A 25,308-nucleotide genomic window follows, 5' to 3' on the forward strand; every position below is an offset into this window, starting at 1 on the left:
CTCTCATTGGCTGAATCTTTGGGGGGGAACAAAAAAAATATTTGCACCGGGGCCATCACCATGATGTTACGCCACTGGCCTACATCACATATCATATGGTGACCAGACGTCCCCGTTTTTGGCTGTCTGTCCCAGGCTAAATACAGAAAAAACTACCTGTTCCTGTTTAGTTTTTGAAGACACATTAGGTTTTTAAATCAGATTGCTAGTTGGACTGGAAATGTCTTTTATATATCATATGACATATCATTCAGAATATTCTATTACTGTTAAGCCCACAAAATATTAAAACACGCCGAACCATGTGTCCTGTATCATAGCTACATGTATGACAGTGAGGTATGATGAGTTCATTGCACCAGCCAAACTGATTACACTGAGTGGAGCGGTCGACTGGTCCAAGATGGCGGCCCTACGGCTCGTCAGCGCCAGTTGACAGTAGCGGTTGATGCGGCGTCTACTCTTTATAATGTCTATGGTTCCACCGAGGATGCATCGGAGGTGACTTGTGTGGACTTGGGACCGTTAAATATCCCAGGATGCATTTCACATTCCCATGTTTTAAAATATTAGTATGTAAGCCAGGGCTCTTCAATTGGCGTCCCGTGGGCCGGATCCGGCCCCCGAGATATTTTGTAGTGGCCCTTGAAGTGTTATTACAAATGAGTGTTATTACATATGAGTGTTATTACATATGAGTGTCATTACATATGAGCAAATCCGTATATTCGGCAGACACGTCCGTAAACAGCTGGCGGAAAAAGCGATAATGGAGGTAGAGCGGATACATTTTTTTGTGTGTTGTACCTACATGCGCCAGTAGGTGACGCCTTTAAATAATGTGTGTGATGCATTGCCGTTGTACTGTGTATTATGCAAAGACGTTACTTGTGCCTTGCTTCGTTATTACGCAGCGTCCGTCACCAACATGTTGACGCGCGCCAAATCCAAGTTGTTCTCCACTGTTATGTTTAATTCTAATCAGAGTTTGTTTGTTTGTTTTTGGTTTTATTGTTCCATTTGTTGGTGTTGAAGTTGTTTGTCAGTTATAGCCTATGAATGTAATTCTAAATATTGAATATTGCTCACCTAAACTGAGTGATGTAATTTGCACCATACTATGCACTTTGGTTTTAGTTTTTGTTGTTTCCTGTCACTCAAATGAGTGCAATCTTAAATATCTGTGATATTGCTGGTGTCTGATTTATGTTCAAAATAGAGAAAAAAGTGAGAACAGCAGTAGTTCATGTGTGAATTTATGGGGCAGTCTGTTTTATTTTTTAGAAGGAAAAAAGTTTGAGTTGTATTCAGTTACCAATTAGCTGCATTTCTGTTTTCATTTCTGTTTTAGAGGACAGTTTGAATGTGACATTTGAATTTGAATGTAACAATGCCTTGGGTCCACGTGTCTTAATGCATCATAATGTACATGTTGTTCTGCATAAAAAATAGAATATATCGACTCCTATATGCTGTGTTCATTTCTTTATTTGTTACCGTGATTAGTCATATTCTCCGGCCCCTTGTTTTGCTTCAGTTTGATGAACTGGTCCCAGTCTCAAATTAATTGAATAGCCCTGATGTAAGCTATAATAATAGGCTATGTATAGGAACACTTTACAAATATAACAAAAATGTAGGCCTATTCATTAAAAATATTGACATACTATTTTTAAATGAAAGAGGCTGGGGTTTTGTTTTATATAATTTGTTTATTTTGATAATAGCTGATAGAGGAAACCCATCGCAACGGCAACGAAAATCCCGGTCGGATCCATCCGATCGTGTGTGTGTGTGTGTGTGTGTTTCTATTCTAATCTAATTTCTCGCTCATTCGTAATTATTATATCAATAGCCTACTCTCCAACTACATAGGCAGTTAGGCATGCGCATCTGTACCCTACATATAAAAAGTCGTGTGTATAGCTTATACACACGACAAGCATATCGTTTCATTTATATTCATTCAAAATATTAACATACTATTTTTAAATGAAAGAGGCTGGGGTTTAGTTTTATATAATTTGTTTATATTGTTCAGTAGTATATGCCTACATGAGGCCGTAAAGCAGTTAACAGAGCTGAGGTGGTGACGTCATAGAGTCCGCTGCTGTTCCAATTAGTGGTGGATTTCATGATTTGTTTGAAAGAATCAGTTTGCGTCAGTCAGTTTGCCAAGAAGAGTCGTTCATTCGTTCGTTCGCATTTCCGGTAGCAGTGAATCATGATTCTCAGTCACTGAGTCGGTCAGACTCGGCTCCTCCCTCGTTCTCGTTCAAACGAATCGCGAATGCACGTTCGCGAATGCCGAGTCGGTCAGACTCAGCTCCTCCCTCGTTCTCATTCTCAAACGAATCACGATCGTGCAATGGTGCAAACGGTCATCAATCAACACAACATTAACTAAGTTCCTTTTAGCTGAGGAGTGCTTCATGTTCGGAATCGGGATGTTGTTGCCCGGCTGACTCTTGTGACTTCTCAGTCCTCGAGTCTTCACCGCTAAACACAGTCAGTGAACGAACGGCGACTCGCGAGTCAGCGACTGGTGGGTGGAGCTGGGAGTCGAGTCTCGGAGAACGAACGAGACGAACGACGACGAACGAGAGCGGTGAATCAGTTCGGTTCGTTTGTTTTAAAGAGTCGTTTGTTCGAACTGATTCGTTCGCGAACGAGCCACCACTAGTTCCAATTGCAGGTGCGTACTCGCGTCCTCGGAAGTCTGTACTTGGAAGTCCGGACTTGCCAAGTCCGGACTTCCAAGTCTGCGAGTCCGTAGTTCGCGTACTTGGTATTGAGAAACGGCCATAGATAGCAGCAACATGTCTTTGTGATTTTTATCGATACGGTGTCCTCAACACTGTAATGTAGTGTAATTGTGTTGATTAATCCGATTGCGTGGTAAATCAAAACCGAATATCCGGCTGCTAACTTGTACCTGCTGAGGCAGCATGCTCCGGTAGAGCTGCTCTTTAGCATCGCGCTAACCGGTATTTACTGTATATAAACTGTATTTATGGGACAGAGCCCGACTAAATCTGGATATTTTAATAAGTTGGGTGCTATAGGTTTTAAACTACATGTCTGAGTTGTTTGAATGACAGAAGCTCCTCTAGCTCGATGCTAAAGCGCTAACCGGAGCTAACAGAGCCTGCCCCCTCCCACCCTATTAACTGTATTCATGGCTATGGCTAATCGCTATAACTGACTTGTATACCAGGCAAGCTTTGAAACGGCCAGCTTACAGCGCCATCTAGAGGAAGCCTGTGACTTCTGTCGTGGGCTAGACATGAATTCAATGCCATTTTAAGGATCATTTTGAGTCCCTGTTTCTTCTCTTTCCAAGTACATTGACGTCAAACTCTGAATGAAAGATGTCATTATGATTATCATTATGATCATTATGATTTAGACGATTTCCCTCTGATTGTTATTAGCTTCTTTAGTCTCTGTGTTGTTTCTGCAAGCAACGGACGTTCCAGTTGACGGTTTGATCCAGTGCACAACAGAGGTACGTTGGCCGTGTTGTATGCGGTGAATCGTTCATTTGATGCATTTCTCTGTGAATTAACTCTTGTATACGTGCTACGTGACGTAGGCCTTGTTGATTAAACTTGTGTGATCAATCTACCTTCTCAAGTCTTTTCTCTATTGTGACACTGAGTGAAAGTAGGGCCTCCACCTGCAGCCACGACAGAAGACGACACACAGCAAGGCCCTGCGAAAAGTACACCCGCTCAAAGCCGTCATGACGGTAAGTCCCTGTTGGTGGTCGTTATCTTCCAGCCATGCATCTCCTGAATACTCTTTAGTTATTTCCTGATCAAATTTAAAATAATGTTCTGATTTCTAGCTTGAATACCTTTCATGTAAAAGGATTGTAGAAATGTGCACAGTTTAGGCAAAAATCCAAACATTGAGATGGCAGGAGTGATACGCAGCATTAGCTACACTAGAGGTAGTTGTAGAACTGCTTTTAAATGGCCGTTGTCTTAGAGTGCGCCAGAGACCCCCAGCCCAGTTGGAGGGAGACGAGGCCCGTCTGAGAGGTTATTTCAAGGACAAACTGCCCATGTCACCTGCTGGTAAGATTATTGTATTTATTATGTGTAATGCAGAAAGGTTTACAAAATAAAATGAGTGGTGTGTGTGTGTGTGTGTGTGTGTGTGTTTCTCACAAACAGGCACTGAACCCTGAAAACCACCTAACCCTAACCCTAACAAAAGAGCTGTCTACATCAACTCAATTTAAATGTTACTGATGGTGTTTTGATAAAACACATGACAGTGTCATGGCAAGTGACCAAAATGCAGACCAAAATGTGACCAAAATGCTTCAACCTCTACAATTTGAATAAGTGGCGAATGTCATGCAGCAATCTGCCTAGGGGAGCATCTTTGTGTTCATTCGCCAACATGAGTCCACTCGATGAATGAGAGATGGCTCTTTAGTGTCCTCTCTGTGCGGTTTCATCGCAGTCTCCACACCTGGGATTTGTAGGCTGACCAAGCCCTGACACCAGGCACCTCCAAACAGACATCGATAGCAGCAACATGTCTTTGTGATTTTTATCGATACGGTGTCCTCAACACTGTAATGTAGTGTAATTGTGTTGATGAATCCGATTGCGTGGTAAATCAAAACCGAATATCCGGTGAATATCAAACCAGCTGCTAACTTGTACCCAGGGTTGCCAACTTTGGGACTTGGCTGGAGTGAGACTCTGCAAAATGTCAGTGGGTGTGCGAAGAGCGCGTGCGCGGCAAACATTTTTGATAACCATAACCCAATTTATTTATTTTATTTGACATTCAAAATGTGATTATATATTTTTTATTCATGCATTTAATCATGCATTGACATGGGAACACAGCTGTATAGGCCTATTGATACCTGCTGCCATAGATATGTATTTAACCAAGACCTCAGAATTCATTCCAAGTCTGACCCAGAAAGAAGGAATTTAACAGACGGTAACAGTGTGTCATAGCCTTTAATTAGTTTAGTATTTATTTGGTTATTGGTTGATAGCCTAGACTACATTAAGACACCTTGTAATTTTGTTTTGAGGAGGGCTGTCAAACCATGAGAAAACCTTCAGGGTCTATATTGCGAGAATAGGTTACTTGGACCCTGCTAATTGCCAAATGTGACTTTATTTAGCCTAATGACTGATATTGAAGAGTAACAACATGGAATTAATGTTGAATCTGAATAAATACTATGTCCTTATTAAAATAGTTGAAACTGTAACATAGCCTATGGATTATGTAGCCTATAGAAGCCAAGAGATTCAGTAAACTGAGCCTATATTGACTTTTCCATGCTTAGCTCGAAAGGCACTTGTAATATAATTAAAATATAGGCTAAGTAACACCAAACTAACAATTTCTAGTTGAATTCCAGAAAGGTCCACAGTCCACACAGAGAGGCAGAGAGACAGAAGACATGGAAGGAGGGAGGGAGACAGACTGGAAGAGTATTTGGAAAGGATCATGCCATTTAAGAGAAGTTCTCTGAAAAACTATTTGAGGTATCTTTTTGCCATCTTTCTCTCTTGTTCAAATGTTGGGAATCACATAAAAATACACATTTGATGTTCTTGTTCATTTTGATACCCTGGCTGTAATTTTAGGTTAAGTATTGAGTAAGTAAATGAAACCAAATAAACGTAATGTTGTTATTTTAAAATGACAGCAGCACCAGTTTGAAGCATTTATTTGCGCTCTCAGACCTTAACCAAGACTTTATTTTCTTCTTCCCAAACGCGCGTCTTTCACTCAACACAAACGTTACACGGGCAACTAAAAGACACAAGGGAGCGGCGACAGAGAAAGATGCGCGGAGGACGTTGTAGATCAGCCTGCACTGCAGTCAATGCAGTAGGTCCGAATAGATGGATGGATAGATAGATCGATCTAACAAGCATGTTTTCTGTATATTCTGTGGTCTAGTAGTGAGTGATCAACAGTGAATGGACGGAAAAAAGTTGATTATTATAATTTTTTCAAAGATGGGCTATTTGAGTGTCACACCAGATGCGTGAGAGCAGTACCGGCGCTCCGCACACGCAGAACACGCACTGCGCGTAGGGCACCAAGTGTCTGGGGGGGCACCAACAAAAATCTGTCTCGTAAAAAATCATCATCATAATAATAATCATAATAACGCGATATATTTAAAATGAACATGTGTAAAACGTGTTAATAGCAATACAAAAGTAACATTTGCTCGAGAAAAAGATGCGTCTCCTGTGCGGCCCTCTCTCTCTCCCCTTGGTGCCCCCCTCCCCCACATCCCAGTGGTATGTTCGATTAGATCATTCTCAAGTTTGGCAGACACCTGTGTTTGGACATGGCCTCGAAAAGGCATCAAGAGTCGGGGGCGGATAAGAGAAAAAAGAAGAGACAGCGAGATGATGCACGCACGTCGATGGCAGGTAAGACAATGTTTTAAATAAAAATGGCTAATTCTGTAATTAATCCTTGTATGAATGTCTATGCTCATGCCAGGTAATGTTAACGTTACCGTTAACGTCAACAAACTAACGTTAGCTCCTATATTATTTTAGCCATCAGAAGTCGTCAGCCAAGTATTAGCCAAGTTTACTTATATAGGTCTACTGCATTTCAGGACGTTTATTTGGCGTTTGTTATGTAGCCTACGTTATGACGTTATGCATGTGTACTGTGAACCAACGAGTATGCAATTGTGTACTGTAGTGGAAAAAGTAATGCTACAGATGATACTTTAAAGTAATGAGTTGATGAATGGAGAATGGCTCCTGGTAACATGAATTCTGAGAAACCTTGCATCTGCAGGGCAACATCTGCAGGTGAAACTACAATTTGAAAGAAAATAAAGAAATCTTAGTTATGTAGATCCCCTCCCTTCACATTCATAGTTTTCAAATTATGTAGATTTTTTTAATATTGTGAGCCATCAATCATTGTCTTAAAGGTAAAATCGTTTTAAATGTTGTCATGCATCAGTGATTTACACATTGGCTTACATAAACCTGTAATTAATCTGTAATATTGTTTTTGAATCAAGGTGCAAAACTGTATTTCAGTGTACAATCCCTGAGTATTTTTTCTTGTATTTCTGAATGCAGGGTCAATGCTTAGATATGTGCAAGGAGTTCCTCAAGACCAGGAGGAAGATTTAGATGATCAACCATCCACCAGCAGTTCAAGCACACATCTCCAATCACATCACCAATCTCTGCAGACTCTGCAACCCTGACCAACAACCATCAACTACTAGTTCAGGACTTATGTTAATGTTTGGTGCTATTGTTAATGCTAAATTAGTGTAGTCTTTTATCAATATTTTAATTTCTCTTTATTTGCACATTACATTTTGCAAAACTGTTGAGAAGTTATTTTGGAAATAAAGAGAAACGTACTGACAATTACTGAATTGATGTTTGATTGATGATTCTCGGGGGGGCACCACAATGCATTTGTGCTTAGGGCACCCAAATGGCTAGCGCCGGCCCTGCGTGAGAGTTGGCAACCCAACATCATAGCATCTCCTTATATTCCTCTAATGACTGGATAAAAGGATGAGTTTTCACGTTTTAATTCATTAAGCATCGTTAAGCTCTTGTTTTTTGCCTAAATTTGACCCCTTTTGACTTACTGAGAAAAATATTTCTCAGTTCCTTCAGACTTGACATTCTCATCATGTCCTCATGGTGGAATGCGAATGGTATGAATTTCATCTCAATAAGAATTTCTTTAAGGTAATTTAGCCACAATGAGCTCAGTTTTTTGTGTTTTTTACCATATAGATATTTTTTATAATCAAGAGATTTTACATTTTCCTTTCCTTTGCTAAGTCCTATGGGGCTGTAGATGTTGGATTTTTTTCTTCTCATCAGTCATCTAACGGGCCAATATTTTCATTGGTTAACTTCCAACCAAACTCACCTGAAGCTCCAATGACCAATCGTCCTCCAAACAGACGCGAGTAAATATAAATTAAAGACTATTTTATCAAACCCATTTTATTCACACACCTATTATTATTATTAGTCAATGAACACCAGCACATACAAAGTTTTAAGGAGAAGGAAAAGAAGAACTATAAACCTCTATCACTCCTAACAGGAGAGGCATTTAATTCAAAACCCCGCCCAAACTGCACCACCTATCCAGTTAACAGGACCCACCGCATCTCGTTTGTAACCCCTCTCTCCCCTTCTATTTATCTTCAAAAAACACACACTACACAGAATTAATGTCAAACATTATAGATATTATTTTATTTGTATTTGTAAGTTTTTCGTTACTTTTATACAGAGTCAAAACATATATTTTTGTCAACAAAAACCGCCAATCCAGCCAACCCCTCCTTTCAGCCACCATCACACTGGCAAATCAACCTCACAACTCACAAAATGGCCGACGGGCCTTTTACAGAGGGAAGAGCAGGAAGCCGCTGAAGGTGTTGTATTGCGCAATGTCGTCATATAGCTCGCGGTTGGCGTAGAGCTGGATGTGGACGCTGTCTCCGGCCTCCAGCTGCAGCACGGCGGCATTGGTGGCACTGTCGTTGGTGTCATCCTGATCAATGTCCCAGGTGGACACCATCCTCTGGCTGTTCTTCATCAGTGACACCACCGCGTTGGTCTGACCGTCATTGCTGTACATGGTGTAGCTAAAGTAGTACATGCCGGGCACCCGGGCGGTGAAGATGCCCGTGGCCGGGTTGTAGCCGTTGCCCATGTTGGAGATGATCCCCGGGTACTTGACCGGCGTGTCAATGGGGACGGGACTGAGGCTATGGCCCAACACGACGGTGAAGGCCACCCGGGGCACCGCGGGCGATGTGCTCTCCTGCAGAGCCTTGAGCTGCTGGGCCAGCTCCTGGGTCAGCCTGTGCAGCTCCAGGATCTGGATGGCCAGGCCGGCGCCGTGGCCCCTGGAAGGGTCTGTATCTTGGCACTGGCCGCTGGAGAAGATGAAGGCCACCAAGAGGAGGAACGAGCGCTCCATGGTGCTCTTCTGGACTTCTGTTTGGGCTTGAGGTGCTCCTTGGTCTGGCCTTGGTTTAGTTTCTCTAGAGATATTGCGTCAAATAGTTAATTTTAATGCATGCATACATTAGACTCCTCTCTAGCTAAGTGAGTCCAGAATACAGTTAGACAGACCTATTTAAACAGTTCAGATCCTCCCCACATTGCTGATGTCAAACCCTTACCCTTGTGACTGGTTTACCCAAGCACAAAGGTTAACATTTAGATGACACACCTGCAACGGTGAGGTGGCTGACCCAAGCACAAAGGTTAACATTTAGATGACACATCTGCAACGGTGAGGTGGCTGACCCAAGCACAAAGGTTAACATTTAGATGACACATCTGCAACGGTGAGGTGGCTGACCCAAGCACAAAGGTTAACATTTAGACAATACAATAAATATGAAACACAGCTATAGATTAAGGAAACAACATATGCATACCCTGTGGTATGCACCTGTACCGCAGGGTGGTATTAAATCCACCCCTACCGCGGTGTTGGCACGTTGCCGACGTTGGCAGTTGGCAAGCCATTGACATCCATTCTATACCAAACAAGTGTTTAGCAGCTCTCATTTTCTCAACACAAGTTAGCGCATACAAGCTGCCATGACGAGGTAGTTCCCACAAAGCAATAAATCCACAAGTTTTGATTGTGTTTTTACACGCCACTACGCTGATGGGATGTCTGATGGGAGAGACAATTGGAGAGAAAGAGAGAGAGCGGGAGATGGAGGTTAGACAAAGTGCGGACACGTACACCTATGCCGCTTTTCCACCGCCAGTACCAACTCGACTCGACTCGACTCCCCTCGACTCAACTCGGTTTGGTTGCGTTTCCATCTAAATAGTACCTCTTCAATGTGGGCGGGTCGTAGAAAAGAACCTCTCCACCATGGGCGGGTCGTCATTAGGTTTTAATCACGGGAGACGCGATTCCCGGGAAATCTGAATCTGATCAAGACTATTTCCTGATTCCCGGGAAAGGTTATGATGGGAAATAAAATAAAATAAAAAGCGCAATGACTGCGCGTCTATTGTTGTCATACGGTAACATTGATAGAGGCGAAACTCGAGCCCTAGGAAAGGAACGACACTGAAACGAAACAGCGAAACGCTGATCCTCCGGAGCGGGTCCGTGGACTCCAGCCACGCCGGACACACACATCCACGCCCGACACACATAACGACGCGCAGCCTAACTCTAGCCCCGGGAAAGGAGCGACACACACGGCGAAACGCTGATCAGTGTCCCCCTCGGGAGCGGGTTCGTGGACTCCAACCACGCCGGACACAACTTAACTTTGAGTGATTATTCCCATTTACAGCCGCTGGCCAATCAGTTACCAGCAGCCTGTTTACGTCACACAAAAGTACCTACTCCTCTCGCTTGGAACCTCGACGGAGGTAGTACTAAAAAAAGTACCCGGTACTAGGTACCAGGTACTTTTTTTGCCAATGGAAACGCAAAAAAGGCGTGGCGAGTCGAGTCGAGTCGAGCTGGTACTGGCGGTGGAAAAGCGGCACTAGTTGTTAACCCGATGGTCCCGGGTTGCAAACGGTTAATTGCAGCGTGGTTTGGACCAATCACGAAACCTCCTAAAAAAGAATCTTAATTTGTATGAATTGTTTTGGCTCTCCTCTGCGTGCCGAGGCAGAGAAGAGAGAGCAGGGGATTGAACCAAACACACACTGGAGCCTCTGGGAGGCGGAGGGAGCAGAGCCATGCAAAACCAGCATGGCAGCCAACCCGGATTGAAACCCACAGCACAAACAAGCGTTGCACCTTGTTTTCCGTTCCCCAAACCAAACACTGGTTTGGCGGAGCGAGAGTCTCAATGGACCGACATCCACAACCCGTGCATCATAGATGCACGGCTGCATCATCGATGCCGGCAAGCCAGAACTTGTGCTCCATCTCCCGGTCTCCACCGACCCGGACGACCAGCCCCTTCCTCCCCCTCAGTCCCGCCTCCTCTCCCGTCACCGTCGTAAACCGGAGGTCAGTTGGCATCCTTTCTCCCAGCAAAATGGTTTAGAAGGTGCTTGTTTTACGTCATAATTCGTCTCAAGGTTGCTGTTGAGGATGATAAACAAGGGTTGGTCTGAAAATGTCCTCCCAGCAACAACAATGGAGTATCAATGTTCATGTTTCCACTTCCTTGGACTGCCAAGCTTTGTGTCTCCAATGGCTTTTTTCGTATCCAATATCAGATCAAACATTGTATGGACAAAACATTGTACGGTCATTATAACAACACAGAAATGAACAATGACTGACTTTGGCAGCTCATAGGACGGTATATGTCCCCATGAGATTCCATGGAGCCAATTCCCCCTCAGCGAGGGAACCAATCACAGAACAGGGGGGCGGAGCCAGAATAATTTTATAGGGGTGGCCAGGCTAGGACCATAATTCACATAGTGGTGGCCACATAAATCAGAAACATGATTGTTTTCATTTAGCATCTAAAGTCGGCTTTACCTGATAGTATTAGGCCTTTTCATACCAATGATGAATGGTTAACAGGCATCGGAAAAAACTGTACTAGTTTATTCTAACTATTCTAGTAGTCCCAGTCCCCAATCCCATTTTAATAGATTGATGCAGTTAACTTAAACATACCCATCTAGAGGGTACATCTAGAGAAAATAAGTCCATTCTTTTAGTGTCTCATTTCTCCTAGGACAAAATCACTGTAAGCCAAAGAGTCATAAATTAATTAATTGATGAATTTATTAAGCATCTCTTAACAAAATAAATTGTACATCATTCAATTTGCATCAAATGTGAGTAATCACCACAGACAATACAAAACCAGCCATTTGCCAGAACCAGTAGCTCACACAATGTCTTATAAGTTATAAATGGAAACAAAAACAACCAATTTCCCTCCACTGAGGACTCTAATGTGCACAGGTCAAAGGTCAGATGTCGATATGTTGTGCTTGGTTTATATGACTAGAGGGGTATTCCATCAAAGTCGCTAATGAAAGCGGCGCTTAATTGATTAAGTCCGGTTAGAACTAGCACCAACTTCCACTTGAGGCTTAAGCCGTTCCATCAACACAGTTCAGCCGCGCCTTGCTCAGGTTAGTTCAAGCCAGGCTAACATTATCCTGGATTACGCGTGTTCACGAGATATGTAACCAGCCCAGAACCGTGAATGTCGAATCATGGATCAAATGTCCGAAAAGGACAGAGCGGGATCTTTTCCAGCGGTGAACAGAAGCTGCTTGTGGAGGTCTATGAGGAGTACAAGCATATAATAACTCAAAAAGGGAACACCGTAATTAATAAAAACAGGGAGGCTGCCTGGCACAAAAATCTGCGATCTGTTGAATGCATAAGTAGTATTAAGCATAACATATTTTGGACCATGGATTTTTAAACAGGGAGATAGTCTTGAGTTAACGTGTCGGACTTGCACCCGGTCATCTGGGGTTCAATCCCTTCACAATTAGTAATATAGGAAGGATTACTAGAGAAATCAAACAACTCTTCATGCCATTTATTTTCCATTTCTTTGAATATTCTTAATTAGGGAATTAAAGTAAAATAAAAAAAATAAAGGGAATTACAAAATGAAGCCAACACCAAGAAAACTATGAAATACTCTGGACGCTGAATGAATATTCCTGATTACGTTATAATACATATATTTGTATAAAAATGTGTTGGAAAAATAGCCACAGTAACAATAGATAGCAATTAATTTAATTATTTTATTTGCATCATTTAATCTTAGACCCTTAGTGAAAATATACGCTGTTTGTACTTCATATATGTACATTTATGACAATATCGTGAGGACTAGGCTTGGCGGAACCTTCTGATGGTACAATTGTTGCTGACAGATGGATTTCTCTGAAACACCGCTCAAGTTAGCCTGACAGTTAACCTGCTACCGACCAGGTTAGTTTGGTCGGATAAATTGCCATGGTTACTTAGCGGAGATTCCCTTAAGTCACGTTCATGGAACGCAACTAGCTAGCTGAAAGAAGCCCGGCTATGCGAAATAAGCCCAGCTTTACACTTAGCTTGGTTGATGGAATACCCCTTAGGTCTATCTGTGAATAAATAAATAACCCTAAATAATTGCATAAAAGAGAAGCTTGGGTGGATGTTGGATACTAATACAGGTTTTTCTCTGGGAAAATTCAACCAAGTCCTGAAGGAGACAAAATGCTTAAACATGAAACTGAATGACATGAAATGGATTAAAAGGACGAATGAAATATACATCTGAATAAATGTTGGTCTGCACAGATGCCCATGGGAGAAATAATTACAGATTTGAATGTTCTGTAGATGTATGGTCTGGAACAGTGTGTGTGTGTGTGTGTGTGTGTGTGTGTGTGTGTGTGTGTGTGTGTGTGTGTGTGTGTGTTATAATGAATCACTACATGGGTATTATTCTCAGAGCCTTATCTAGACACACAACAAGGCGATTTGGAAACCAATAGTTTTTGCTTAGCATGCTAGCGCTAGTGAGCTCAATTACGTTGCTAAATGAAGCAAAATTGTTGTTTTCAAAAGAATGAGCTTACACATAACCTTACCTCACACTCTGACCTCACCTCACATCCTCCACACGTGTTATAGAGCCTCTAGAGTTGCATCCATCCATCCATGTGGGATCCAGCACACGCATTGGAAGCTCTATGCTATGTGAAAGTAGCGTTCAGTTTTTTTTGTTTTTTTGGCCCGGTCGTAGGGGTGGCCAGCATGGTGGCCGAAGTTTGACCAATGGTGGCCACGGCCACCCCTGGCCACCACGTGACTCCACCACTGGGGGGGGGTGGGGCATCAAGACGATGACGTCTCACACCGAAGCTTGTCGTTTGTTTAAATCTATGGATCCAACATGGCAGCAGACGAGAAGTAACCTTTTGATGCAGCCTTAGATAGTGTTCTAAGTAGTTTAGAACGCAAGTTTATTTTTAATTTTATTTTTATTGGCTATGAGCTACGTACAGACGCATTTGATAGACAATCATAGCGCCCAGTAAACGGCTTTGGGCATTCGTAAACCACGCCTGAAATACGGGGAAATTAATGTGTGGTTCCCAGACTAAATCTTGAGATTCGGTCTGGCGTTAGCCAGGCTACTCTTTCTCTGTATATATGTTGACTTCATCCTCGTATTACTTCCATAGCATAACTGTGTGGCTAAAAAAGCGTGCCTTAAGTAAATTGAAATGCTAGGATGTTGTACAACAGCCGGTCTCACTTTGCATTCTGCAGGCCAGCATGCTGTCTGCTAATATGCCCCATAATCGTATCGACTGAGCCTGTGAAAGTCTACAGGTGGCACTACTGCAGGTGTGCTGATCGGGGGAATCGCCTGTAGTATGCCCCACTTGTATCCACAATGTGTGCGACAGTACATACTTTGCGTGGGTAGCTGCAAACAAAGAAAAAGTATGTGATTTGCAACGCAGCCCATTCATTTTTTTCCTGCAGTACGTACTAAAGTACTTTTTATGTTTACTTGTAGTAGGTTCTGTAGTATACATACAATTGGGACACACTACAGGTGACTTCACTGATTAGCACAGCTGAAGTGCCCCCCACGTATCTCCTACAACGCAGAGCTTGGGTTAGCCAAAAAACATGCTGGCTTGTATACTGCGGAATGAGACAGGATGGAGTTCAACATCCTGGTAGTTTTGGTGAACTGCATTCTCCATACTATGTCATACTCAATCTTTTTCTGCCATACTAAATAGTATGATAGTATTGGGGCCTCTACGAATAGTCTTTTTTGCATAGGACATTTCCTTTCCTAAGGAGATGACCTGGAAGTACTTTGAGGAAAGGTGGTTTGACTTCTAAAAATGCTTAGGAAAGGAGCCTTGATGCATCCTTTGAGCCATTCATCGAAATTAATTCATTTATTGCTGGTTAGTAAGCACATACTATACACCATAAGAAAATAAAATGCCAACTTCACATTTAAGAAAGACTACTGGGGCAGTTAATTTCAACATCAACATAAGTTTAAACATCAACAAAAGTCATTTTTTTTCCCACATATGAATTGGGATTCAAGTGACCTCAAATATTCCCGTTGGCCAAGTCCGATCTAAGTGATTCTCACTGTTGGTGTTAACCTGATTTAAATCAATACGACAAGAACGCATGGATCAAAGAGCGCTTGTTTTATTCAATCTTCGGAAAATTGTAGTTCCGCTAGAGCCGCTAGAGGTCAGCAAGACCCGCCGCCGCGCAATGACGTCGGTGAGGAAAGTGGAGTCGAATTCATTTTAAACAGTGCGGTCTTTTACTATGTTCGAAAGGAAGCACCTTTTCATCTCTCCTTGACCCGATGACGTTTTCCACAAAGGTTAAGGAAAGAAGGAATAAAGGTTAGGAGATTTGACTATTCATAGAGGCCCTTGGTTATTGGAACGCAGCCGGGCGGGCATGTTGACTTATTTAGCTCACTTCCGTGTTGGAAAGCGAAACTAGAGAACAGCCAATCACTGAACACGCTTCCAAATGCTCGGGCATGAATCGACCAATGGCAGCCGGTCTGCACGTTACAGCCCCAAAGAAGAGTAGTGTTGCCAGTTTGGGCCTGATTTCCCGCCCAATCTGGCAACGCCTGTTGCAGCGGACTGCAGCCAGTGCTGCCAGATTGGGCCGGAATTAAGGAACAATCTGGCAACCCTGACTATAACTCGGCAGCGGCGCTCCGCTCTCTCCACCACCATGGCTGACGAAATAGCCAAGTCGCAGGCTGCCCTGCCGGGTGGAGATACGATTTTTGGAAAGATAATCCGCAAGGAGATTCCTGCAACTCTAATATATGAAGATGAACAGGCAAGTTTTTAATGTTGCAAAAATGCATCGGTGAACTGATCACCATCTACCCGACGTCTGCAACGTGTTGGGAGCGTAGCGTTAGGCCAGCTCTCCACACATAGTAGCCTTTACCCTTATACCCGAGTGTTATTAAGTGTCTGTGGAATACTAAATGACCTATCCCATAATATATTGCACAGCACTGCATTGCATCATACTCCAATGTTGCATCATACTAATGTTTCCAAAATGTTCATTTGACCACGAATTCACTATACAACGTCAGCACATCTTCGCAATGACTGCACGTTATAGTCCAGCTCAGTAGTAAGGTGGACCTGTCATTTAATTAACATAATCGGGCCTTGTCCGATGTCTGTGCTGCTTGTTTTTCAGTGCATAGCCTTCCCAGACATCGCTGCTCAGGCCCCGACTCACTTTCTGGTGGTCCCCAAGAAGCCCATCACTCAGCTGTCCCAGGCCGAGGATGGCGACGCTGCAGTAAGTACCACTCATTCAAACGGTGGTCTTGTATTTATTTGCTTGATAAGGTCATGCTTTGCTGAAATAACCATGGTAATAGATTATTATAATCCTGTATGAACAGGGCTTTTCAGAAAACCTTGGAGTGAGATTTGAGGGAGAGTTAGTAGAGTTGGTATATATCAGTTTCGTTATGTTCCTTCAGCCTTTGAACCTGGCCAAGTGCCAGGTAAATGTAACGGGAATAAATATAAAGACACCTGAAAATGAGACGAGCCGCCAGGATCTGAAACAAAAAGCCAAAGGGACTTCTTAATAAATTGGACGGAGAAGGTTCCGTGGGTCCGTCATGACAGCGGGTAAAAGTTATATAATATATGTTATACCTATTGCTGCTTGGACTTACCCCGCAATCGGATCCATCAACACAATTTCACTACATTACGGGTGTAGTATGTTGAGGACACGTACCGACAAAGATCACAACGACATTAGTTGTTGCTCTCGATATAAAAGCACTTAAATCTACATTCGATCGATCTGTTTTAGGGACCGTCAACAAATTACACCCCACAGACTGATTTTTTTTTGTTGTTGCTGATACGTTGCATTATAGTGAAACATTTTCTTAATAGGCATACAGTTTCCATTTTGGGAAAGTATGTTTTGTATTGGGCAAGTATAAAAAGCTTAATGTCAAGGCCTCCAAGTCGTAAGTAGAAATATGAGGAGTGGCCTTGGAGCGTGTGGTGAGGGTCATTTGAGTCTCACTCTCGATGGGTGAGAGTTGGCGTCTCCGTTGAAGGACTGCAGTACTGATGTAGTGCATGTTTCAGTTCCATCTACAGCCAATAGATGGAACCCTTTCAATTAAATGTCATTCTTTCATTTTGACTGTAGGAGAGCATTATGCTCCTCGGAAATGTTTATTAGTTCAGTTTGGCGAGACGCCACCATTGACGCTTGATACCCGGTGTGTCTCCACAGTTGCTGGGCCACTTGATGCTTGTGGCGAAGAAGTGTGCGGCCCAGATGGGGCTGGCTAAAGGCTTCAGGGTGGTGTTGAACGACGGGCCCGACGGCGCACAGTCGGTCTACCACATTCACCTCCATGTCATGGGGGGGCGTCAGATGTCCTGGCCCCCTGGCTAACGGTCCAGTCTCCCACCCCCAGAGCCGTCACCGTGGCACCCCTCTCAAAGAGTCTGTCTGCTGGGTCGCGTCCAGTGTTGTTCGGTTGAGTCTGAAATGGGTCTAAGAGACTTGAATGATGAAAAAGCACTGCATATGTAATAAAATGCACTAAACTGTTGCAGTCTCTTTTTGTCATTATACATTTCTTTTCTATGTTCTGTATTTTAGAGAAATGATGTCTGTTTGATACACAACACTGTGGAACGCTCCGTTCACTTGCATGGGCCTTCCCGACTTCCGGTGGTGAATTATTTTTCGATAGTGACCGTTGCTAAGCATATAATGGCCGCTGTCAAGGAAAGCAGATTTTTTGCCTCTGATTCACATCTTTCGTATCACTCCGCAAGTAGTCCGGTAACTTAACAACCCAAGCGGATTCGGTTGCTAAGCGACGTCTTGGACTATTTCTCTGCTGATGAATGGTAATTGTAGAAAGACACAGCGGTTGAAGTTATTTTTTTCGTTTTGAAAAGTAACCGTGTAATAAGCGGGATAATGCATAGAACGTCGCCGGTCATTATCTTAAATAAGCCTTATTTCCCGATAATGACCGGCGTTCTATACATTATCCCTTACATAACTTTATGCTTGTATAATTGTACTTCACAATTATTCATTTTATATAATATAATATTTATATAATACATTATATATTTCACATTTATTATGTAATAATTGATCAAAAATAATGTAAGTTTACTTTAATTAAAACATTGTAGCACCTGTGATTTTACTCTGTTGTTAGGTTGCCGTTATATACTGAAAAATAGTCATGCCCGTTGCAAGGGGAAGGGGCTACACCTGAGCTAGCCTGCACCGGCCCTGGCTACATGAGCTCTTGCAGCACTAAGTCGAGGCCAAGAGAAACGTTTTGCCTTCACAAAATCAGATATATCATATACTGTATTGCTGTGGGGTTATAGTTTTTGGCATATTTTCATTCATTTTCATTCTTTTCAGTTGCTGTATATACATGCATGTTATCCCCATAACCACCTTTTGGAAATCTTTTTCCCATTTTGGTTTTGTCCCAAAGTGGATGCTGGTATCCCATAACGTCACCACCGTTCAACCTGCTGGGTCCATTGAGTGGAAGGCTTTGTGCTGTCGGTTTATTTTGTTTATTTGGCTAGGTCCCAGAGGGCACCACCATTTAAAGTGAATGAATGGCCGGTAGCAAAGGGGTACTTTGATGGGGTGCACACTAGTCAGTGACGGGTGGAGCCTAGGCGGGGTCTAGGTGAGACCTAATAGGTTAAGTCTCTCAGCAGGACTAACGCTTCACTGCCACTTATTCTATGAACCATTGCTGTGCATGTAGTCTATAATCCAACAAAATGAAATAAACACTCAGTCCAAATAGGTCTTGCTTTATTAACAATAAGTAACAAATGTATATAACAAACAAAATACCAAACACACAGTCGACATGAACAAAATGAAGAAAAAATAAATAAATTGTTGGGGTTCTTTTTAAACAAAAAATATAAGAAATGATAAGACAACATGTAAACTTAAACATGACAAATAAACATGTACCAAGTATTCACAATCCCCCCATGATCTTTTGATAAAATAGGGCACAAAAATAGCAAGAACAGATTTGTTTGAAAAGACAGTGGCTTCATGGAGACAGGACCATAGGACAATCAGAATACCTGTGACTTGACAAGTGCCTTCCACCACTTTGTACTGCTCAAAATGAAGCACCACAAAATAATGTACAGAAAAGTGCAAAACAACAGAAATGACCTATTGGACAAGAACATTCTTTCCTCATTTGTTACCAATGCCAATTGAATTGTTAACTCTAGCACTTGGTTTTAAAACATTGTACAGTTACAGTACAGTATAGCGAGGAGAAAATGAACACTATGTACTTTGGTACCTAAATCCACTATTGGCAAGTTATCTAAGTACTAATACACTGTTAAGTCAGCTTAATCTAGAACACAGACTATAAGATAAATAGAGGCTTAGAAAATGTGTAGTTCCCCAAAAATAAGAAGTAAAGCAGCCATGTTTCAACCCTGCCTTTGTGCATAATTCTGCAGTAGGACTCACACAGGAGCCTTTTCTCTCTGTGTAAGATGAACTATGCAACTTTACACTGTTAAAAATTGGCATTCAAAGAAAAATGCACCACCAGAAGAACTCCATGTTCAATAATTATGTGATGTTCCATCAAAGGCATTTTCAAACTCTGAAACGAGAGACTTGTGAAAGCTGCCCTGTGTGTGTTTTAAAAAAAAATGTTTGCACTGTTAAACCAAACATTCCAGCTGTTTTCTGTGGCTCAGCACTAGAGTATCACAGCGCTCAAATAGATGGTTATACCGTTAAAAAAACATTTGAAGATATTGCTGAATTCAGATTCATTGTCAGTCAATGCATTAAAAGCTAATGTTATGGTTATTGGTTTGTTATACAGTATCTAAATATTAGAAGGAATTCTGTCGAAAGATCACATTCCTAACTGGCCCTTTCAAAGTAAAACATTTTACAAAGTACAAAAGAACTCCAATTCGAAATGACAGGACACTTCTGGGATGTACCGTAGATTGAGACTGAAGGGCGATGATTATCAAAATGCTGTCATCCGTGTCACATAGACTAAGACATCTGCTTATACCTCGATATGTTCTTCAGGACATAATAACAAATCTATCGAGACGAGTCTTAAGTCTTTCTTGCTGAATATTTGTACATCAGAAGAAAAATAATTGACAGAAAGAAAGTGCCATTTTCAACTACAAATTCCTGGGCTTCTGCACAAATACGGAGGGAATAGAAAAAAAACATTCAACAATGTTTTTATGCTACGACTAGTTAGCTTTGGTAGGTGACATGTATGAACAAATTAGACCCATCGTTAGTTTCCCAAAGGTTTTTTCCTTCTTACAAATCCATACATATAAAAAAAACGACACTAACATCCAGAGAGGAAATTTTGCATTCAGTTTTGTACATGCTACTAGGGAGGGACCAAGTCAAGTCCTCCTTTAGAACTTACTTCACAAAGCGGTGAGGAGACGATGAGCGCAGGAGGAATGCGGTTCGGAGAGAAGATACAATCCGCTTCAGCAAAGTCTGTTCTTCAAGAGATGGACGGAGGAGTTGCGAGTAGCGAGGATAATTCGTAGCGAGATTCATATACATACTTGAAATGTGTGGCAGAAAGAACCATATATGAATGACATCCATATGGCCCCCACATTACCAGAGCGTTTTCAGAGGATGGCATGTCTGGTTTGGAATATGTTTGGCTTTGTATCTCATTGGGCACTTGTAGAGGCAGCAAGAATATACACATTGTTTTACTGCAGACTGCTGATATAACGCAAAACATACCGAATACTATATTTGAACAATGTATAAGAGTATCTTATATTGCAATTGAGATATTGTATTTGATATTGTCGTGTGGTTTGTGTTTGAGCGGATGGATCATCAGGATCGACTGAGGTCATTGAGGGTGTGCTTTAAGGCAAGTTGTGGACGTCTGGTTCCGGAAACGGGAGAGAAATGTGGAGGAGCACATAGGAGACCCCTGGAGCACGCTCTGCCCCGTTTGGCCATGCAGAGTTGTTGTGCCATACGACTAGGCATTCAGTTGGCCAGTTAGCACACATGAAGGGGTTGGAAGTGAACTGGTATAATCCATTCAACGTTTGTTTACCACAGTTGTCTGCGTACGAGTGTGAAAGGGGATCCCTGTGGTTTGACCGTCGGATGATCACGCTCACTTCTGGGCTATGGCCTCCTCTCCGCTGGGCCGCATGCGTCCGTACGACGGGCCCCCGATCCCGGCTCCCATGGCCCCCACCAGGCTCAGGCCCCTGGCCGGTTCATGCTGGGGCCCCCCGGACACGGCCTGGCTCTTGGTGGGGGTGGACGGCACAACAGGCTTTGGCATGATCTCAGGGAGGGAGCCAGGGATGGGGGGGTGGGGCCCGGCACTGGGGGGGCTGCTGGAGGCGGGCGGGGGCGTGGCGGTCGGGGGCGTGGCGGCGGCCGTAGGGCTGGTCAGCCCCAGGCTGGCCAGGGCATCCAGACTGCCGTCTGGGTCCACCATCACGTCGATCACTGAGAGAGAGAGCGACATGGCATGACATATGTTCTGCATGATATACAACATATATATATATATATATATATATATATATATATAATGTAGAACATACATACCAAAGAACATATATATATTGAACAATTATTCACCGAAGGCGAAGTGAATAGTGGGGAATAACGTATTCCCCACTATTCACGGAGCCTGAGGTGAATATTTGTTTTAGTATATACTACACGTGAACACTCCAAAAATAAACAAGATAACACTTTTTGCCGGGATTTATTTGTTTTCATTAGCGATTTATTTGTTTTTATTAGTGTGACGAGACGACCGTCACACAATATCCCGAGTTTGAGATCTCAATCATGGTATATTGCCCAATATCCCGAGATAGCGAACCAATCAAATTGCACCATCTAAGGAGGTTCACGTGTAGCATATACTAAAAATATATATACACTACCGTTCAAAAGTTTGGGGTCACTTAGAAATGTCCTTATTTTTGAAAGAACGTTTTTTTCAATGAAGAAAACAACAAATTAATCAGAAATACAGTCTAGACATCGTTAATGTGGTAAATGACTATTCTAGCTGGAAACAGCAGATTTTTAATGGAATATCTACATAGGTGTACAGAGGCCCATCTCCAGCCACCATCACTCCTGTGTTCTAGTGGTTCATTGTTCAGCTAATCGCGTTAAAAGGCTAATTGATGATTAGAAAACACTTCTGCAATTATGTCAGCACAGCTGAAAACTGTTGTATAAAAGAGTTTTCATGGAAAACATGAAATTGTCTAGGTGACCCCAAACTTTTGAACGGTAGTACTATGTATATATATATATATATATATATATATATATATATTTATTACACGGCTCTTCTCAACGCTGTGGAACGCTCCGTTCACTTGCATGGGCCTTCCCGACTTCCGGTGGTGAATTATTTTTCGATAATGACCGTTGCTAAGCATATAATGACCGCTGTCAAGGGAAGTGGCTCTGATTCACGTCTCTCGTATCACTCCGCAAGTAGTCCGGTAACTTATCAACCCCAGCGTATTTGGTTGCTAAGCGACATCAACGTCTTTGGCGGACTATTTCTCTGCTGATCAACACTAAGAATGCTGGTAACAAATTAAGAGACACACCGTGTGAAGTTATTTTTTCGGTTTGGCAAGTAGCCGTGTAATAATGCGGGATAATGTACAGAACGTCGCCGGTCATTATTGGGAAATAAGCCCCGACAGGGCGAACCGGACACCTCCGCTTCTCCGCGCCGGTGTCCGGTTCGCCCTGTCGGGGCTTATTTCCCGACATAAGCCCCCGTTCTATAGATTATCCCTTACATATATGTGTGTGCTTGCTGTTCATTTAGCGTACCTTGAAGCTGTTTCTCCACACGTTTCAGCTCAAGCAGAATAGAAGAGAACTCCTGCACAGAAAGGAGGAGAAGAAGAACAATGAAGTGCCTGCTCTGAACCGTCCCCCTCATGTAGCGTGAAGGACTTCCATACGTTGGAATGTACAGCTTCTTACCTTATTGGCGGTTTTCAGGTGTGGGATATCGCTGTCAGACCTCAGTTTGCTCTCAATTTCCTCCCAATTCCTCTCCTTGTCCTTGAATAATATCCTGGTGGCAAATGTACAAAATGTATACGATGGCTTAAGTTTTTACAATATGCAAACAAATATTTCATGACCTTCTAAGAACGTATTCTAAGAGCTAGGCCTGTATGATGCAGGTTCTGTCTTCAGTGTTCCCCCAGGACATGTCTCAGTGAAGGCGGTCGCTGCCCAGAGCGAGGAGGCGCATTGCGCTGCGGCAAAAATTTTGGGGGTATTTTGCTCAAAGACGCCAATACGCACTAATGAAATAAACTGTCTATTTGAATACAAATGGATCTTCTTATTTGTGGCACAGCTGACAAGAAGCATTTGCGCATGCTCTCCTGGATATACAACCACCAGATGCCGCCGTTTCAATTCCATTCAAAAAGCTTTATTGGCACGACTATTGTTGTAAACATTTATTATTTTTTTTTTTTCTTTTTCTTTTTTCTTTTCAATACATTGGTAGTCAAGGCGGGGCCCTAGTGTTATTAAGGCGGCCGCCTTAACCACACAGTGCTGGGGGAAACACTGGTCTTTCTTATACAGAAAGGCCAATTCTCACACCAATAACTGAAACGCCAGAAGATTATCATAGCATAATATAAAAAAACATTGAACAAACAATCAATGTATCCTTTCCTGTAATAGGCAAAAAATAACCAGCTTGGCCCTTCGCCTAGTGGTCAAAAATAAGGTTGCGGCCCAAACAATAATGTAGAACATAGGAGCGGGTACAGATGGTTGAAGATGACCTGTGTGTGTGTAGGACATGTACCTGATCTTGCCAGCGGTCTTGTCCACAGACTGCCTTATCTTGGCGGAGAGCTGGGTCACAGACGTGATGAGCAGACTGTCCAGTACAGCCTGCAGACACACCACACTCAGCACGTCATTTAAAGGTTAAGAACAACAGACCTGGACACATCACCAGTCATAACACAACATCACCTTCAAATAACCAGCCATTACAATATACTATATGATCACTTAAAACATTTCTTTAATGTCTTATTTTGAGATTGCCCTAGGAAGGAGAAAGGCCGCGTTCAAGAACAGCATCTCTCGGAGGAGGTGTTAGACTGAGGTCCTGACTCCCTTTGGTTCCCAGGTTCCGAGGCTCTCGTTGCAACAGTAGGGATCCTGGCCCCATTCCTAACATGGCTCTTGTTCCAACATGGCCACCTAATCATCCCTTGGTCTCTAATTGGATAGGTTAACTTCCTTAACTCTCCAGTGGTAGTGGAGGAGATGTGACCCCCACACCCATTGTTCTTCTTCTACACAATACATTCTCCTCCTCCCTCCCTCCTCTCTCCCTCCTCTCTCCCTCCCTCCCTCTCTCTCTCTCCCTCCCTCTCTCTCCCTACCTCCTCCCTCTCTCCCTCCCTCCTCCCTCTCTCCCTCCCTCCTCCCTCTCTCCCTCCCTCCTCTCTCACCTCCTCCCTGCTCTCTCTCGTCCCTCGTCCCTCCCTCCTCTCTCCCTCTCCCTCCCTCCTCTCTCCCTCCCTCCCTCCTCTCTCCCTCCCTCCCTCCCTCTCCCTTCCTCCTCTCTCCCTCTCTCTCCCTACCTCCTCCCTCTCTCCCTCCCTCCTCTCTCACCTCCTCCCTGCTCTCTCTCGTCCCTCCTCCCTCCTCTTTCCCTCCTCGCTCCCTCCTCTCTCCCTCCCTCTGCCCTCTCCCTCCCTCCTCCCTCCCTCCTCTCTCCCTCCCTCTGCCCTCTCCCTCCCTCCTCCTTCCTCCTCTCCCTCCTCCTCTCCCTCCCTCCTCCCTCTCTCCCTCCTCTCTCCCTCCCTCCTCCTCTCTCCCTCCCTCCTCCCTCCCTCCTCCCTCCTCCTCTCCCTCCTCCCTCCCTCCTCCCTCCCCTCTCTCACCTCCTCTCTGTTCCAGGTGCGTCTCCTCAGGGCTCTGGGCTCCAGAGTGTCGGGAGCGCGGGGGCGGAGCTCCACCGGCTTGCCGTTGATCTCTGGCGCCTTATTGGCCGTTATCACAGGAGGGATCTTCCTGAAGTTGAGGCTCTCGTCAAACACCCGATCCACCAGCTGAGGACAGATGAGGAGACAAAGGGCGGAACAAGAGACTGAAAAAAACCTTATTTCAGATATGAGAAAATGA

General features: G+C 43.3%; 3 protein-coding genes across 6 annotated transcripts in view; 1 reads left to right on the forward strand and 2 right to left on the reverse strand.

Moving 5' to 3' along the window:
* Window positions 1-8,418: 8,418 nt before the first annotated feature.
* On the reverse strand, window positions 8,419-9,000 carry LOC311350531 (complement C1q-like protein 3; the record flags this gene model as incomplete). The annotated part of the gene is made up of 1 exon (XM_084470565.1): window positions 8,419-9,000. The coding sequence occupies one exon, from the start codon at window positions 8,998-9,000 to the stop codon at window positions 8,419-8,421; it is 582 nt and encodes a 193-aa protein (XP_084326691.1).
* Window positions 9,001-15,704: 6,704 nt separating this feature from the next.
* hint1 (histidine triad nucleotide binding protein 1) lies at window positions 15,705-17,629 on the forward strand. Its single transcript, XM_084470567.1, has 3 exons — window positions 15,705-15,852; window positions 16,231-16,335; window positions 17,305-17,629. The coding sequence occupies exons 1-3, from the start codon at window positions 15,742-15,744 to the stop codon at window positions 17,467-17,469; spliced, it is 381 nt and encodes a 126-aa protein (XP_084326693.1). The 5' UTR covers window positions 15,705-15,741; the 3' UTR covers window positions 17,470-17,629.
* A 1,236-nt stretch (window positions 17,630-18,865) lies between these two features.
* The window catches only part of cep170aa (centrosomal protein 170Aa), a 52,625-nt gene continuing 46,182 nt past the window's right edge, over window positions 18,866-25,308 (reverse strand). For all 4 annotated transcript variants that reach the window (XM_084470540.1, XM_084470542.1, XM_084470539.1 and 1 more), the window contains 5 exons: window positions 25,068-25,235; window positions 23,972-24,060; window positions 23,122-23,215; window positions 22,966-23,017; window positions 18,866-21,597 (listed from right to left, as the gene is read on the reverse strand). In XM_084470540.1, the coding sequence (XP_084326666.1) occupies window positions 21,254-21,597; window positions 22,966-23,017; window positions 23,122-23,215; window positions 23,972-24,060; window positions 25,068-25,235 (747 nt within the window). In that variant the 3' untranslated portion in view covers window positions 18,866-21,253. The remainder of the gene's footprint in view (window positions 21,598-22,965; window positions 23,018-23,121; window positions 23,216-23,971; window positions 24,061-25,067; window positions 25,236-25,308) is intronic.

The sequence above is a fragment of the Micromesistius poutassou genome (assembly GCF_964030765.1).
Source record: "Micromesistius poutassou genome assembly, chromosome: 7".
Classification (NCBI taxonomy): Eukaryota; Metazoa; Chordata; class Actinopteri; order Gadiformes; family Gadidae; genus Micromesistius; species Micromesistius poutassou.

Coding starts and splice junctions, on each gene's coding strand:
- hint1 (XM_084470567.1), top strand. CDS start 15,742: ATGGCTGACGAAATAGCCAAGTCGCAGGCTGCCCTGCCGGGTGGAGAT. Junction 15,853..16,230: donor TAATATATGAAGATGAACAG/GCAAGTTTTTAA, acceptor CTTGTTTTTCAG/TGCATAGCCTTCCCAGACAT. Junction 16,336..17,304: donor CCGAGGATGGCGACGCTGCA/GTAAGTACCACT, acceptor GTGTCTCCACAG/TTGCTGGGCCACTTGATGCT.